The 16629-nt window shown below is 54.0% G+C and overlaps 1 protein-coding gene across 1 annotated transcript; it reads right to left on the bottom strand.

Moving 5' to 3' along the window:
- Window positions 1-12108: 12108 nt before the first annotated feature.
- LOC311213738 (actin-binding protein WASF3-like) lies at window positions 12109-16629 on the bottom strand (the record flags this gene model as incomplete). The annotated part of the gene is made up of 8 exons (XM_084293944.1): window positions 12109-12266; window positions 12923-13308; window positions 13388-13645; window positions 14086-14261; window positions 14378-14495; window positions 15387-15540; window positions 15660-15794; window positions 16497-16629. 8 exons carry the CDS (start codon window positions 16627-16629, stop codon window positions 12109-12111), a joined length of 1518 nt encoding a protein of 505 aa, XP_084150070.1.

The raw sequence follows: 16629 nt of genomic DNA, 5'->3' as shown, positions 1-16629 counted from the left end.
GGAGCTCCCTCGCTCGCCTCTTCTTCCTCCTCCTCCTCCTCCTTTCCCCCTCCGCCGTCCGCGTTTCCCACCGGGAGGAGCCCCCCCGCCCTTGTCCCCCCAGCCCCGGCCTGCGCATCTCGCTCCATGGGCAGGTGGCCAGAAGGGAAAGAGGAAAAAAGGGGAAGGAAAAAAAAAATAGAGAAAAAAAAATTAAAAAAAAAAAAGGAGGAGGGAGGTGGAGAGTGGAGAAAGAAAAGAACGATAATGGTTTCCTTTAGAAATGTTATTTTCGTACACATTTTATTTTTTATTTAAAAACACAAAACACCAAAAAAAAAAAAAAGAAAAAAAAAAAAAAGAAGGAAAGAGGATCTCCGTACGATGGATGGCGTTTGTCTCGTCTTGGGTAAGGAGGCAGCGGGCTCGGTGGTCCTGCCGCCCCCCGGGGCCACGAGTGGGGGACGGCTTTGGGAGCATGGGGGGGGCGAGCCCCATTTGTGTGTGGGGTGGGGGGACCCCAAAATCAGGTGTTGCTCTGCTATGCAATAACGGGGGGGCTGCTCTGGCTGGGAAGGGGCAGCCCCAGAGAAGCACAGGGAGTTGGAGGGGGGTGGATGGGGCCGGGGGGGGTGCACGGTGCCTCCATGCAATTCTGCAAAGGACTTGTGGGGCTGAAGGCACTTTAGGGGACTGCCTCTATTTTGGGCTGCTGCAGGGCTGATGGCGGTGGGGGCACCCAGGGAACCCACCCCCCCCAAAAAAAAATAATAAAAAATAAGTGATTTTTGGCCCAGCTCCCCCCTGGGCTGGCTTCCACTCTGCTTTGCACAGGGATGGGGGGCTCGCATCCCAAAAGGGATTGGGGCTTGCTCAGGTCCCATAGAGGGCTGGGCAGAGAGCACGGAGCTGCCCGTGGGCACCAGCCGATCTGCTGGGGCAGGACAGGATTTGTCCCATGCTGTGGGGGGGTCACAGCCACCCGACAGCACCGTGTGTCTGTCCGGGTCCAGCCCCACAAAGCCAAGTGCGTGAAAAAGCAGCTGAGAGCGTCCAAAGCATGGACGGGGCTTGAACTTGTTTTCTACTTTTCAGAAGTGGCCACTCTCCTTTTTATTTTTCCTTTTTTTTTCTTTTTTTTTTTTCTTTTTTTTTTCCCCCCCTCATTTCCTTTCTAAACACCTTGGGCAATGGGCAGGAGGTGCAATGTCGAATCAGTATGCATATAAGAGTTAATATATATATATTTATACAGAGTTATATATAAAAGAGTAACCTAGATATATGTACACACCGTTCTCTGCTCGTTTCCTCTCCTCTGGTTTCTGTACCTGCAGCCAGGTCCCTGCAGCTCCTCGGTGTGAGCATCCAACGCAGAGTTAGTTTAAACCATTTTTGAAGCATTGTGAGCATTTTGGAAGTGTTTTTCTACACGCTGCTCTGGAAGGCAGCATTCGTTTCCCATTTTGTATTTCTGAGTGAGATGCAGCACAGGCTCATCAGCTCTGGGCACACCTTGGCATGCCCACAGTTGTGTTTTCTTGTATATCCTACGCTCACTGGTGGAAACAGGGTAAGGCGAGAGGAGGTAAGAATAGGGTAAAAAGAAATAGGGTGAGGTGAGGAGGAAGGTGAAGGGGCCTGAGGTAATGTGGTGTGCACTGGGGTGTGGAAATCTCTGACCATTTCACTGCACCTTCCTTTCGGTGTTGTTATTTTATTTATTTATTTATTTATTTCCCCAAAGAACATCTTTCACTGGAGAAAGGTTTGAGTGGAGATGTTGGGCATCGGTGAGGGCACCGGGCTGCTTTGCTGGATGTTGGGGCCCCCTTCTGTTGGCCGTCAGCACCAACCCTCCCAAGCCAGCAAAGCTGCATGTGGGGTGGGAAACGAGGCGGGCACCCTTCGGTGATGGTTTTGGGGCACAGTCAGCACAGAAAAACCACGGAAACGTGGTACCCTAAGGATTTCGGTCCTGATACGACAGCCACAATTTGCTCATATCAAAAAAAAGGCGTTTTAGTTGAACCTGGTGTAACAGCCCCAGAAACCATTACTGTTCTTGGTGGGGGACAAAGTACCTCTTTCTTGTCGAAGCATCACATCTGGGGGGGGTGTCTCTAAAAATGATCTTGATAATCATTTGTATTGATGTGTACTGACCAGCATCAAGTGCTTGCTTCCTTGTCAACAACTAATCAGCAGCTACCTTTGATTGTCAGGAGTAATTGTTCGATGCACATGGTGCCCCCTTGCAACTCCTCTCATTCACGCGCGACCTTTTCTCGGGGCGAGGTGGCCGTGCTGCTGCTAACAGCTCCGTCTCTGCCATCTGCACCATTTCTGTTAAAAGTCCCATTGCTTTTTGCAAACTCGCTGAGAGCTGCCCTGCCCCTGCCCTGGCCACCCGCAGACCTGAGCCTTCCCACTCCCGCTGGAAAACTGCAACACGGAGCATTGCAGAGATAAAGGAGATGTTCAGCAGAGCCAGCCCACGTCACAACGGGTGGCCCACCACTCCTCTGCCCCTGGATTTGGGGGATGTGAATTTTGGAGGCTGTGAATGGGGGTTGTCCCCTGCTCCAAGCCCAGCAATGTCTTAGCAAAGCCAGGTCCCTCCGGCTGCACTTGCCAACCCATCGGCTTGGGCTACAAACGACTGTCATAAGGAAAAGGATCTTAAGGCCAGCCAAAAAACGCTGTAGGATAAAGCACTGGAGAGGCTGAGGACAGAAGTAATCACCTTTGTAAACTCTGCTTGGTGTCAATTGTGTCTAAACCAAGGTTGTTCCTTTGCTGTTCCTTCCCCTCTCATCACATCTGCTTTCCCAGCAACGAGGACGCTTCAGAGCAATCAGGACAGCAAATTATTTTGATGTAACTGTTTTAACTTGACTGGGAGAGTTGATCTCAAAGGAAAATGTGCAGTTACCGTTCGGTCATGGTAAAGTCAAGCCCCTACGACGCACTTTATGAGCGAGTGAAAGCAAATCAATGCTGTTATTGCACTGTATCTCTATTGTGTATAATATTATACATTCATCTGTAAGAGTAATTTATTTTTCTTACTGTAAATAAAACTGTTAAAGTGATTTGTCAAGAGGCTATCCAAAAACGGGGGGAGAGGGTGTTAAAATAAACACATTTGAAGACCTGGGCTCCTGGCCCAGGTATGTGCCAAACTGCGTGTGTCTGTGTCTTCATTTCAGCTGAACTCAGGCTACTACAGGTTTACGCTTTCCCTGACCTGGGCTCAGGCAATTTGGGGCAGATTGGGTGGGTTTTGGGCAAAGGGCACCCCGGGTCATGCATCCCTTTGGAGCCTTCAGCAAAGCCTCCGGGACAGAGGCTTTTCCAGCAGAAGGCCGTCCTCTGCCATCTAATTACCCAGGCAGTCAGGGATTACATACCCTTGGGAATTAATAGATCTTTGAGAGCTGGTTTCTCTAAAATAAGGGTTACAGAGATATCACAGCTCTGCGCTGCTTCCTCTGCCCCTGGCCTCTAATAAAAATCTGAGCATCACGGGGCCGATGACTCCTCCCGCAGCACACAGGCTCAGCGAGCTGACAAGAAGCCGAAATGAAATATACTTTAACCTCTTAAAATCTTTATTTTACTTTCTTTTTTTTTTTTTTTTTTTTTTTTTTTAATTAGCACATGCATAAAGTGTCAACAGTTCGGGATTATGTCATATGACGTTTTAACAAATGTAGTTACAAGCGGTGCTTCGGCTCTCCGCAGGCTTCCTCTCTACGCTGTACAGAAGAAAGCTCGTCCCGCGACCAGCGTCGTCCCTACCTTTCCGTCCTAGTGTCACGACAGGCAGGACACCCACAACACCGGGGAGAAATACACTTGTTCACACGTAGCGACTGTGTACGGTAGATAGATACAAGCAGCAACATCTACTCACCTATTGACTAAGTGCACGTGGTTAAAAGACCCCATTAGACAGTGAACGACTCTTTCTTCTTTAATGTCAACTATATAATAATGGAAATCAGGTTATGGCCTGCAATGTGTGACCCTCCCGTGGGAGAGATGCCCGTCTCCCGTCAGCTGCTTCTATCAAGTGGTAAATTGAAGGAAAAGCTGGTGGTATGTCTGCCGGTATTAAAAAAAAAATGAGCCTTTTGGAGCATCAGGGCATCCCCGCCAGCTGATGAGCCCCCCCGATGCCAGGCACGAGGTGCCACCAGGACATTGTCCTTGTCCCTGACATGCCACTGTGCCTTCCCCTTGGAGACACCCTGCCCTGAGCCTCTCCAGCAGGGTTGGGGAGGCAGAAATGCCCTTTGCCAGCCTTTCCCAGAGGTGCTCGTGCTCCTGCTGAAGGTGGTGGAAACCCATGGCTTCAGTCCTGCATCTGGGGGTGGGAGGAGGAGGAGAAAGGCTCCCCAGTATACATCCTGGGACAAACCCACCAGCAGGAGCATGTCTTGCAGCAAAGCAGGGATTCTTTTTTCTGCCCTTCCCGCAGCCCTGCTGTGTGCTTTTGGGGTCTGTCCCCTGCCCAAGGTGCAATGCTTGTTTTTGCCCCCAGAGACGTGTGGTTGCCAGAGCGGGTATCCCTTAGGTTGGCCAAGATCAGAGTAAAAACTGATGCAAGAACTGCCCTGGGATAAAATCTCAGGTGCAGGGAAGGAGGAATCCTGGTGGACAGCTCAGGGTTTTGTCCAGGTTTTCGCCTGGGCGAGGGCAGGCCGAGCATCACAAACACACACCAGTGCCCAGAAATGCTCTGCCCCTTCCCCCTGGCAGGGGTTGGGCACACTCACCGCCGGACTTCCACCACCCACTGCTCCAAACCCCCAGGAGCTCCTTGGAAATGCAGTGGGGATCTCCAGAAAAGGCACTTGTGTCAACGATAATCCCACCCCGCTGCCTGCCAGCTTCCCCTCCTGCAAGCCCCATGTTTGACCTGGAGCAGGATCCGCGCTGCGGCACCAACCCAAATTCACACCGGAGGGCTTCTGCTTCAGGATCCCCCAGGCAAGTCCCCAAAAGGGAGTCTATTAAAACAAGGAGCCATCAACCCCAAAACAGCCCTAAAAATGCGTTTCAGAGCTAAAGGTTTCTTTTTGGTGGGGATTTTCTTTCTTTGTCCTAAACTGCTCTGATCTGCGAGGAAAGGCACCACAAAGGCCCCATTTGTGGGAAACTGGACAGAGCTGAATGCAGAGCTGGAGCTTCTCAGGGTAAAACCAGCTTTGGTGGTGGTTCTGGGATCCAGGCTCATACCAGGATGGCTTTTGGGAGGCCAGCAGTGGCACCTCTCCTGCTCCTCCAGAGCACCTCTAGAGGAAGCAACAGTCCCTCTACGTGCATCACGGTAACTTCACTGGGCTCAAATCCCACTTTATTCCTAATGCAGGAATTGTATGGTTAGTTTTTCCATGGCAAGTGACTTTCTGCTGGGGAAGTGTTCCCAGCTGAGGCATCAGGCATACACAAACACCCAAAATGGGTGAAAATTCATGGGATTTGAAGCACCTGAGCTGAGGTGGGGCCTTCAGGGATAAAAGACCTTCCTACAAGGGCAGGAGACCCTGCTGAAGTAGGACTTGGTGTGCTTTTTGTTTTGTTCTTGTGAATTGGTTTCTTATAAACCCAATTTTGGAAGTGTTATGGTGACAACTGCTCTGTTTTTTTTTTTTGTTTGTTTTTTTTTTTTTTTTTTTTTTTTGTGGCTAGCTGGGAAATAACATGGGCTCTGATTTTTCTCTTGCTTCTCTAGCAGAAGAAGGCAGAATGGTTTTTTTTTCTCCTGGCAATCATGTAAGTTTTTTTTTCCCTTGGTTTTATTTTTTGTGGGGGGTTATTTATTTTTAGATCCCACAGGTGAGCTACCCCAAATCCATGGGTAACTTCTAAGGTGCTGGCCTTAAGGCGCCAGTGTTGCATACACACTGCAGTCTGTGGACATCAGTGGTGCCAGCTGCATGTCCTGATTTTCTGCTGTTAGTTCACATCTTAAAGTTCACATCTTAATCTAGTATGCTTAATCTTTATTATATTTGAGGGTCAAAAAAAAAAAAAAAAAAGCAAAAGGGCAACAAAGCTGGGGGGGATGTACCCAGGTTACTAGGGTGGCTCTGCAGGTTGTGGTGCTACAAGCCTGAAGAAGGGGATGAGGCAGAACTGCAGACCCACCAGGATGGATGAGGTGCTCCACAGGCACCTCCACACCACTCCCTGGCCCCAGACAGGCTCAGGGCTTGTGCCCCTCTCCCTGGTGTCCATCTACCTACTTCTCAAAGACCTCCTGTGGCAGAAACCTGTCTGAGTCCCTCCATCTTCACCTTCCCTGAGATGTGATTTAACTTTGCTGCCCAGGCCTTGTTTCAGTTTGACAGTGGCATGGGGACCAGGCTGCTCTCCCTGCCACCCTTCCTTTTTTTAACCTACCTGAGATATTCTTGTACAGAGTGGTGGGAGTATGACCAGCCACCCAAAAATGACAGGCTGATTTCCTTCCCTTTCCTCTACCATTTCAGTGCCTTCAGCTCCGTGGTAATTCCAGCATGGAGCAAGTCCCCCAGGGCCAACATGGTCCCTTGACATCCTCACCACAGGTGAGGAGTGCAGGGCTCACCTCCCACCACATGGGCTCACAAGACCCTGGACACAACAGGCAACAGCAGACTTAAGCGTGTTCTGCTAAAAGCACAAGGCTATCGAGGGACCTCTGTGAGGAGAGATGTCCCTGGGGGAAGGGGAAGATGGTTGGTCTGCCATTGTGTGGTGTTATGGAGGGCTCTGTGGCCTCAGAGCCCTGTCTCAGCACGGGACAGAGATTAAGATTGATAATGTCACATCAACGTGTCCTTCAAGGGACACCATAGCCAAGTGTGTCCCATCGGGGAAGAGCCTAAGGGCATCCTGCAGTGTGAGCCTGTCTCTTGCTGCAGGCCCTGCCTTGGCCTGGTGCTACCACCAGGATGGTCCCCAGCCAAGGGACCTCCTGCTGCACCTTCTGTAGGCAGGGAACTGAAAGCTTTGGGGAAATCCCCCCCTTGAAGCATGTCTTTTCCCCATCTTCCCAGTAAAATGCAAGCACAACTCTCACCTGGAGAAAGTGAAGCCTATGTGAGTGAGCCTGGGATCTGTTAAAAGATTGGATTCACTAAAAAAAATCCCTTCTGGTTCTCAAAGACTGAAGCATTTCAAAGCCTAGGCTTAGGTATAAACCCTTGAAGGAGGGCATCACATGGACTGCATGGGCATACCAGAGGAGCACAGCCCCACGTGGCATGGGGGGAGGCTGGAAAAGGCACCCCCAAGGGAACAGCCACCTATATGGGGGCAAAACACGCTGGTTTTGTCACTCCCATGCTTTGCTCAGGCACTTCTGTGGGGGGATGGCGGGGAGATTGGAGAGCCTCCCTGATGGCAGGGGGATGTGGTTGTGGTACTGGTTGTGGGGTCACCAAGGGAAGGGACAACGGTCCTCGAGGTGCTGCTGCCCAGTCGGGAGGGTAAATTCATGGGTATGAGAGCAATTGTACATTTGTGGCTTCTAAAGTGCAGTGCAGGTCATATGGTCTTTGCTGTAAACTGTAAGCTCCTCAGGACAGAGTTCTTGTCCTTTTTTTTTTTTTTTTTTTTTTTTTTGTTATTCTGTAAAGTGACATGCCAGTCTAGAAAACTTTACCCCTAAGTAACTACTACTAGAGAAAAACAGGAATGATAAAAACCAAAACCTCCAAAACCAGCCTAAGCTCCCCTTGCCAGCATCCTGTGCTGGAGGATGTTCAGCGAGCGGATGGGGAGAGCTGCCCTCCGTGCTCCATCCCCAGGGACATGGTGTGGGGCTCCTGCTGGCCACACCCCTCTGGAAAGCACCCTCCAAAACAGCACCTCTGCTGCTGCAAAGCCTGTCTCCCTCTGTGTGAAACCTCCTTTTGTCATTAAAGGAAAGGTGTTGATGCTCTGCTCCCAGAGGAGTCTGCAAGCTTCTGTTTCAGCTGTCAGGGCCTTGAAAAGGACGCAGAAATGGAAAAATTAGTGGGAGGAAATCTGAGGGCTCTTATCTGGAGGGAGCTCTCTGGAGAAGCTGTGCTCAGTCTTGTTTTGCCCAGGAAGTCTTCATCCTGGTGGCAAGCATAAGTGCAAAATCAGGAGCCCCCATAGGCAATGATGCTCGCTCCTCCCCAGGTCTCTGCCTAGGGTGGCAAACTAGAAACCACCCAGTGCCTTTTGATTCCTTCAGGACACTTATCTTCTAAGCTGCCAGCACCAACAGCAAGCCCAAAGCTCACCTGAAATCCAGGAGAAGCTGGGATGTGACCACTACCAAACCTCCACTGACCTTCACGAGACTTCAGCTAGACCAGACTTCAGAGCTGACACAGCCCTCACAGACAGCGTACCATGGGCACCACAGTCACCAAAATGTCCCTCATCAGGTAAACCTGAGGTGCCTGAGAGATTCCTGATGGACCTCAGGGACTAGAGTCTTCTGCTAATATCTCTAAGCAGACTCAAACCAGCTTATTTATTCTTTGGTTGACTCAAGCCTAATTCATTTGTATGCACACCGAATATACTTCCCCCTGTTGGCAGCCTTTTATTTATTATTTTTAATCTGTGCCCATAAATTGGCAAGGAGGAGAAGGCAGATAAAATGGCAAGGGGAGCTCTCAGGAGATCGGTTGGGCTCATTAAATGTTTGGCACTCTGTGATTATCTGCTGGCACCGAAACGTCACTGCCGTATTTTTGCAGGGAACGCGATCCCTTAATGTACAGGAGGATCTCCTCAGCCCACTTCGGGTACACTTGAGAGAGAGGAGCAATTCAATCATCTGTGACCTGGATTGTATTTTTTAATGGCTGCCAAGTTAGATAAAAATATTTAAATATTCACTTTTATATCAGCCCACATGGGGATTTGAGCATTTCAGGTTGTATAATGCGGCATGGCCTACTTTTGGAGGAGTATACAGAAATAGGCACATATGTACAAAACACGGAGTGTGCAGCATATGGGTCAGCCAGCCAGAGTTAATTAGCACGGCACAACCACCTCCAGCAGAGCTAGCCTGGCCCACACCACCCAAAGAGCTTGTGTTGGGTTTCAGAGGTGACCTGGTCGAAATTAGGTGAGTATGTCTAAAATGAAGACGGTCATCCTCAAAGGTGCCTGAGCGTGTCGAGGCACCACAGAGGCTGCTCTGCCAGCAGAGCTGGCCTTGTAGGAGTGTGACTGGGGCTCTTAGTGCCACCACGTACTGCTCATCTGCCCTGCGATGCTGCCAGGAGAGCTGGGGAGAGCACGCGTGCTATGGTTGGGCCAGAAATGGGTGTCCACAGCCTGTACTGGTCACCTCTTCACCAACTACATGAGAAACCAGAGCAACGAGCTGCAATGTGGACGTCTATCTGGGGAGGCCACCCATGGATCTGCCTGTTTGGGGTATCAAGACAGCTTCAGTGCAGCCGAGGCCTGGGAAGAGCTGGATTAGGGTGACTGCAAGCAGTGGGCAGTGCCAGGAGGGTACAGTCCTGCTGGCTTGCTGTGTGAAAGGGGATGGTCACTAGGGGCTGGGAGCTTCCTTGGGCAGAGTATGAAGGGTGAGGATGTGCTGGGACACCCAAGAATGGTGTAAGAATGTAAAGCTGTGAGAAATGAGGGTGAGCCCTGCTCTCTGCCACCGTGAGGCTGCTCCACCAACATAACCCATGCAGGGCAAGCAAGGCTTCAGTGTGTGATTGTCGAGTGCTTTGCCATGCGATGGCACTGACCCTAATAACAGCACGGATGATGGCTCCAGCCCCCAGCACTACAGGGTTGCTAGGAGGTGGTGGGTCCGGATTGTCCCTGCAAACTCCTGCCGCTGTTGGGTGCTACCACAGCAAGTCCCTCTGGAGTTATTGCATGGCTGTTGTGCCAGAGCACAGCCAGGGCCTGGGGAAAGACCTGGCCTTGTGGGGGCACTCGGCTCCTCTCCAGCCCCTGCCACAACAGCTCTGCTCCCCAGAATGGGGATGCCCACAGACCTGAGGGATGAGCCAGCCCCACACGTCCCCAAGGCCCTTCCCTGTCCCCGTGTGACAACAAGATGTCCTGGCAGCATCCCAGCACTGCACGGGGTCCCCACAAGCACCCCAATGGCTCAGGGCAGCCCCTTGCTGTTCCCTCCAGGGTAATTCATCTCTTGCTGAATTACCCCAATAACCATTCTCTTTGTACATGCAAACAGCACAGTGCTTGCCTCTGTATTAACACTGTTCCACACTAAGTACCAATAGCTGGCTGCTTAAATGTTACTCTGGATTGTTTTTTGTTTTTGTTTTTAAACAAGGCTTCCTTCTGATCTCTCTCCAGGTCACATCCCAGCTGCTCTGCAAAGGGACCCCCGCTGTGACATGGTGGTGGGTCCAGTGGGATGGGCACCAGGACCAGACCAAAACCCCACGGACTTTCTGTGTAGCTCCTCCAGCCATGCTGATGCCAAGGGGCATTTCCCTGGAGGAAACAGGGAACCAAATGCAGGTCTATGGCCCGTGACAGGGCAGAAATGGGTGCAGAACCACTGCCAGCACCAATAGACTTCGCTTCCAACCTTAAATCCTTCCCCAGACACTCTGGCCCTCTCCTGCACCTGGCCCAAGCCCTGCTCAGCACTGCATTGATGCCTGTTGGGCCAGACACTGTGGCCGAATTTGTGGTGGTGGGGGGAGAGGAGCCTGCCATGCTGCTGGAGTCCCATCTGGAGGAGTCAGTGGGGTGCAGAGAAATGGGAAGTGTCGCATTAAACAAAACTGATAGGCTATTTTGTGTCGCTCAGCACAGGCAAGGGTTCACGGCGATGTTTCTTAGTAGCTAAGCTGGGGGCTATGCTCATTGTGTCTCACCACAGAGGGTCTCCCTTTTTCTCCTGAGGAGAAACGAGCACATAGTCAGGGTTCAAGACCAGCAGTTCTCAAGGTAGATATAAGGAAGCATCAGCCTCCCTGAGCCTTTTGGGTCCCAGCCAAATCCTCCCATCTGCTTTACAGGTCGATTCACTCCCAGGGACTGGGAACATTATCGATGTGCTCACCTACCCAGCTGCTGGGGAGGTGGGCACAAAGTCCCCAAAAGCGATGCAATGGGTAGGATTCAGGTTTCTCCCCCATTTTGGGGCTCACAGAATATGGGAATACGAGAGAGGGCCAGGTGGCTGTGTCAGATGGCTCTGCGCCTGTTCCTGGCCCGTTCTCTGCTGGTGGGGAGCCTCTTCCAGCCCTCTGCAGATCCTCACCCCTGGCTGCGATATTTTCAGTATTTCACACCCATTTGTTCTGCACCCCCAGCCCTGCGAATCCTCCCTTAATAGCTGCGTGAAAAGGCAGCTATGAATCATGCTCTATTTTGATGAGCAAACTGGTATTTTTGGCACGGTGGCGGGGCCCCATTCCTGCACTCCCCACCAGTGCCGTGCTTTGGGGACGAGGAGCAGGCGGCATCAGGCCAGTGCCCCGGGACGGGATTGTCCTTGACTGTACTAGTGGCATTAGTGGGGCTACAAAGTGCAAATCAAGAGAGCGAGACCGAGCATCGCTCTGTTTTAGTGGTTTGGGTTTACCTAAGAGCAGCATTTTTTCTTTTTTTTTTTTTCTTTTTTTTTTTTGTCAGATAAAACTGCAGTGTTTTAGCAGTCAGGCCAAGGGTTGCAGGGCTTTTGGGACGTGGCCCCCAGCCCCTTGCCCCCAGGACACACGTGTGCCAGCTGCACGAGCCTTGCCTTCACGCTTTTCTCCCAAAAATCTGGTCCCGAGGATGGGAACGGGCTCAGAGGTTGCGAACACCTCGGTCTCCCCGTTACGCGTTTAACATCTAGCTGCAAAAGCCCTACTGCCTCGTGGTGTCGTTTCCCTAACAAAGCCACCCTGTGGCCATGCATTACCAGTGCCAGAGCATTTCCAGCATCATTAAACGCGGAGGTGCTGCTAATTCCTGGCCTCACCGCCCCGGAGGCGCGTCCTACCCGTGCACAGCCTCCAGCGCTGCCCGACATGGTTTTCGACATGGTGTAAAAAGCAAAAGCTCCTGAATTAGCGGGGCTGATGGCGGGTGTGGGCACCCAGGTACGCACCTGGAGTGGAGCAGCTCCCCGCCAGCCCGGTCCCGGCCCCCTCAGTCTGACCACTCGTTATCGTCCAGCTCCGAGTCGTCGTCCGACTCGCTGTACTCCACCGCGATCCGGCGGGACAGGATGGTGGCCACGTCATTGCCCACGGGCTCTTTCTTGGCCTCTTGCTCCCACTGCTCCTGGACTTTCCGCAGCTGGATCCCTGCGTTAGGAAAGGAAGGGCTTTAGGGGCAGCATCACCCATAAATGCGTGTGACCACCCCCAGTTACATGCGCTGGCTGGAAGGGGGGCAGTTGTGTGTGATCACTAAGCTATAGCCGTCCTCCTTGGCTTCCACCCAACCTTGAGGGTGTTGGAGCTTCCTGGGGGCCAAATCTTCCGTTCGACCTGAAGATTTGCACTGAGCAGGAAGGAGGAATGGGAACGACCCTGGAGAATTGCATCAGCTGCAGTCTGAAAGGAGGCCAAGGGCCCAGGAGTGCTGCCGTGGTGCCCCAGGTCACCTCCAGAGACGGGTCCCACCTCCCTGGCAGTGATGCTCCAAGTCAAAGAAACATCACAGAAGGGTTTGGGTTGGAAGGGACCTTAAAACCCATCTAATTCCAGCCCCCTGCCATGGGCAAGGACCCCTCCCACCAGCCCAGGCTGCCCCCAGCCCCATCTAGCCTGGCCTTGGGCACTGCCAGGGATGGGGCACCCACAGCTAAAGAATCTCTTCCTTGTACCTCCTCTAACCCTACCCTCTTTTGGTTTTAAGCCATCACCCCTTACCCTATCCCTACACCCTCCAACAAAGAGTCCCTTCCCAGCTGTCCCATAGCCCCCTTTCGGTATCAGAGCCCCCCACCCCGCCTCACCCCTGCGGATGGCTGCCAGCAGGTCGCTCCGGGCGTCGCTCATGGGCATCAGCGGGATGGCCGGCTTCCGCGGCTCGGCGGCGGGGGCCGGCGGTGACACCGAGTGTGCCGGCGAGGCAGCGAGTGCAGGGGGCCCCGGTGGTGGTGGCGGCGGGGCCACGGGGGGGCCCATGGGGCCGGCCTGCGGCGGGGAAGCAGAATAGGGGCCGGGCGGCGCGGGGGGCGGCGGCGAGGGCGCGTAGGACGGGGGGGCAGCCGCACCGGGGGGCAGCGCTGCGGGGGCCGCCATGGGGCTGTCGAAGGCGGTCTGCGCTGAGGGGATGACGGGCGGCGGGGGCGGCGGGGCGGGCGGCACGAAGTACTCCGCCATTGGCACCGGTTGTGGGCTGTGAGGGAGGAAGAGGCGTCAGCAACACGAGGAACAACGCCGGATGCCCCTTTTTGCCCCAAACCCTAGGGACTTACCCAAAATCCTTGACCAAGTGCGGCCTTGGCCCGTTCAGCACGGCCTCGGGGGGCTGTGGCGCGTGGGGCGGCTGGGCACGGTTGAGGCTGTTCTGGCGGCTGCCTGCCGGCGGGCGGTAGACGTGCTCCTGGGGGGGCACGGCCGCCAGGACCCCCTCCTTGTGCTCGGCCGGCAGGTGGGCGGCGGGGGCCAGCAGCTGCGCCGGGTGGTTGGGGCTCGCCGGGTATGAGTGGTCGGCGGCATCCGAGGCATAGGACCTACGGCGAGGGGAAAAGCCAAGGGTTGTGCGGGCGGGAGGGGTCGGGGTGGGTAAGGAGGGGGTTTTGGGGTGTTGGGGGGTTGAGGAAAGCAGACAGAAAGCAGAGATGGACAAGGAGGCAGGGACGGGAGGAGGGGATGCAACGGAGCTGGACCAGTCTCCTCCCTTGGCTCCTAGAGCTCTCTGACTTTATCCCAACACCAAGGTCCAGGATGCGACCCCGCTGGGCACCGGGATGGTGCTGTGCCTGAAGCTACAAGGGCACGGGCTCATCACCCCCTCCTTGCCCCCAAACCCTTCCTGCTGCGGGCGGTGCCTTCCCCCATGGACAGAGGACAACCAGAAGTGCGTTCCCCCAAGGACGAAGAAGAAGACAACCAGAAATGCCGAAAAGCAAAGGAAACCCAGTGAGCTGAAGGCGTAATAGGTAAAACCTGCCTATTGTCTGGGGACAGTGATCCTTCCGATGACGCCATGTGATATGGGGATGGTGAGAACCTGTTATCGGGCCGAAACTCTTTATCGTATGCCATCATGTTCCACTCCAGGCGCCGGTTGCGGGCTTTCCGCACTTTCTTCACCTCCCGGGTGGAGTCCTCCACCAGCCGCTGCTCCTGGGGGCACACGAGCCACAGATCCACCTCCACCCCACGTCCTGCAGCCCTTGGGTGACGCCTGGGGGGGCATCGCCCCGCTGCACCCACCGCGGTGCCCACTCTGTGCCCGCTACCTTCTGCCTGCGCTTCTCCTTCCTCTTGTCCTCTGTCGCCTGCAGCATCTTCTCCTTCCACAGGTTGAAGAAGTAAGAGGGGTCGGTGTAGAACTTGAGGCCGTCCTTCTTGTCATCCCTGGGGGGAAAAGAAGAGGCTATGAGGCACGGGGGAGGGAATCCCAAAAACATTTCAGTGCTAGCAATGGCAGTGCATGGATGGAGATGCCCCCCGCAGCCCTGCCCACCGTCACCAGTTCCACCAGCATCCCCTGGTCCCTACCCTGTCCCACCTCATGCCCCTTTTGGGGCTTTCCACACAGGTTTTCCATGCAGCCCAAGGGCTCCACTGCGAGCAGGGACAGTGGGGCAGCTGCCTTGGGCATTCGTTCTCCCAAATGAGACCCCATCATTCTTCTGGAGAAGACCCCTTTCCCCCCATAGGGAAGTTTGGCATGATCACAGCTGTAAGCTGGTGGACCTCCATGAGCATGTCCAACACGGAGCTGTGATTACCTGCGCTGTGGTTACCTCACCACATCAGGATCCCGCGGGCATGGCACTAAGGGACATGATTAAGTGGTGGGATTTGGGAGGTCAGGTTCACAGAACCACAGAATGAGTGAGGTTGGACGGGACCGCTGGGCACACCTGGTCCAACCCCTGCTCCAGCAGGGCCATGCAGAGCGGGTTGCCCAGGACCATGTCCCGATGCTTTTGAAGACTTCCAAGGAAGTCCACAACCTCTCTAGGCACCACAACTGAAAACAGGCATCGCAAATTAGCACCAGGGCTATAGCACATGCAAGACTGATGGTTGGACTCGGTGATCTCAAAGGTCCTTTCCAACCTAGGTGATTCTGTGGTGCAGGGCCACATGTTCCAGGTGCCCTGTGGTGGCACAGCCATGGGGAAAACAGCATTTCCAGCCCTCACCAAGCAGCAAAGTGGCTGCACACCCTGGCACCTCTCCCGGAAGGGTCCCCACGGGTTCCCCACACTCTGAGGAGCGTCGGAGGGGCTGCCCCACCTGTACGGCGTCAGGATGTTGAGCGGCGGGGGCTTGTCGCAGCGCTGGTACATCTCCATCACCGGGTTGGGGATGGAGTTGCGGGAAACCACCTGCTGGTTCTGCACCGTGGAGCTCTTGAACGCCTTCCGCATGTTGATGTCCTGCAGAGAAACTGGGGACACGGGGTGGGGAGGGGATGGATGTGGGGTGGCCTCGCAGCCGGCACCAGGCACGTGCCTTCCAGCCCCAAAACCGCCCCGGGCACGGTGCTACCCGCCCCGTGGTCCTCACCTTCCTCCACGGTGGAGTCCAGCTGCGTCACCTTGATGACCAGCAGGTCCACCCGCTCCTGCAGCGAGTTCATCCGCATGTAGAAGCTGTTGGCCTCATTGAACAGCTCCCCAAAGATGTCCTCAGCATGCCGGCCTGTCAGGGGGGACATGAGCTGTGACCTGGCACTGCGTTACCCATGGGGACACCAAATCCTCCCCCCACTTTTTGCATGCCAGCAGCTCCCTAAGTACATCGTTCCTCTTTCTGGGCATATTTTAGAAAGTTATCTAATTCTGGAGGGGCGAAAAAGGCACTAGAGGGAGAGCCTGTGCCACTCTTTCTATTTTAATTCAATATTCAGGAGCAAAATAGGTTTCCCCTATTACATGTCCCCGCTTGCATCTGCAGTGCTCTCGTCCTTCCCTTTGCTGCAGGAATCAGAGATGGGGCAGGAAGGCAGGTGGAGACTTGGACCTTTTATACAGAGCTATCTTTCACCTGGAGTATTCAAGTGGCTCCAAGAGTGCTCTGCATTAAAAGAAGAGGGTTTTAAAAACCTGAATAAGTAGCCCGACTGTCCTATTTCCAGACAAGTCAAGAAATGAGGAGTACTCAAAGAGAGCAGCGATGGGAGGGAAGCGGGTCTTAAAACACCCTCACATCCTCCCTTTGGACCTGAGCATCCTCCTTTCTTTATTCTCTGGATAATTCCCACCCAGTCAGGGGCTCTTTGACCAGTATCAAACTGGGACGAGCGACCGCAGCATCCAAGCACCCTGGCCGTCCCCAGTCCCAATGCAGGGTGGCAGCAGCCCCTAGGGGGATGTCCCCGGGGGACACTGAGCTGTGACTTACTGAGGCTGCCCAGCTGCTTGATGATGGCAGCCAGCGTGCTGTTGGTGACACACTCCAGCTCGCTCGTCACCCCCTCGGGCAGAGCCCCCCGGCACAGGTGCCGGGGCTCGATGTTCCTCTTCACCAGCGGCAT

The sequence above is a fragment of the Netta rufina genome (genome assembly GCF_964035555.1).
Source record: "Netta rufina genome assembly, chromosome: 12".
NCBI lineage: Eukaryota > Metazoa > Chordata > Aves > Anseriformes > Anatidae > Netta > Netta rufina.
Note: the sequence above shows the minus strand (reverse complement) of the source record. Positions and strands in the feature narration are given on the sequence as shown.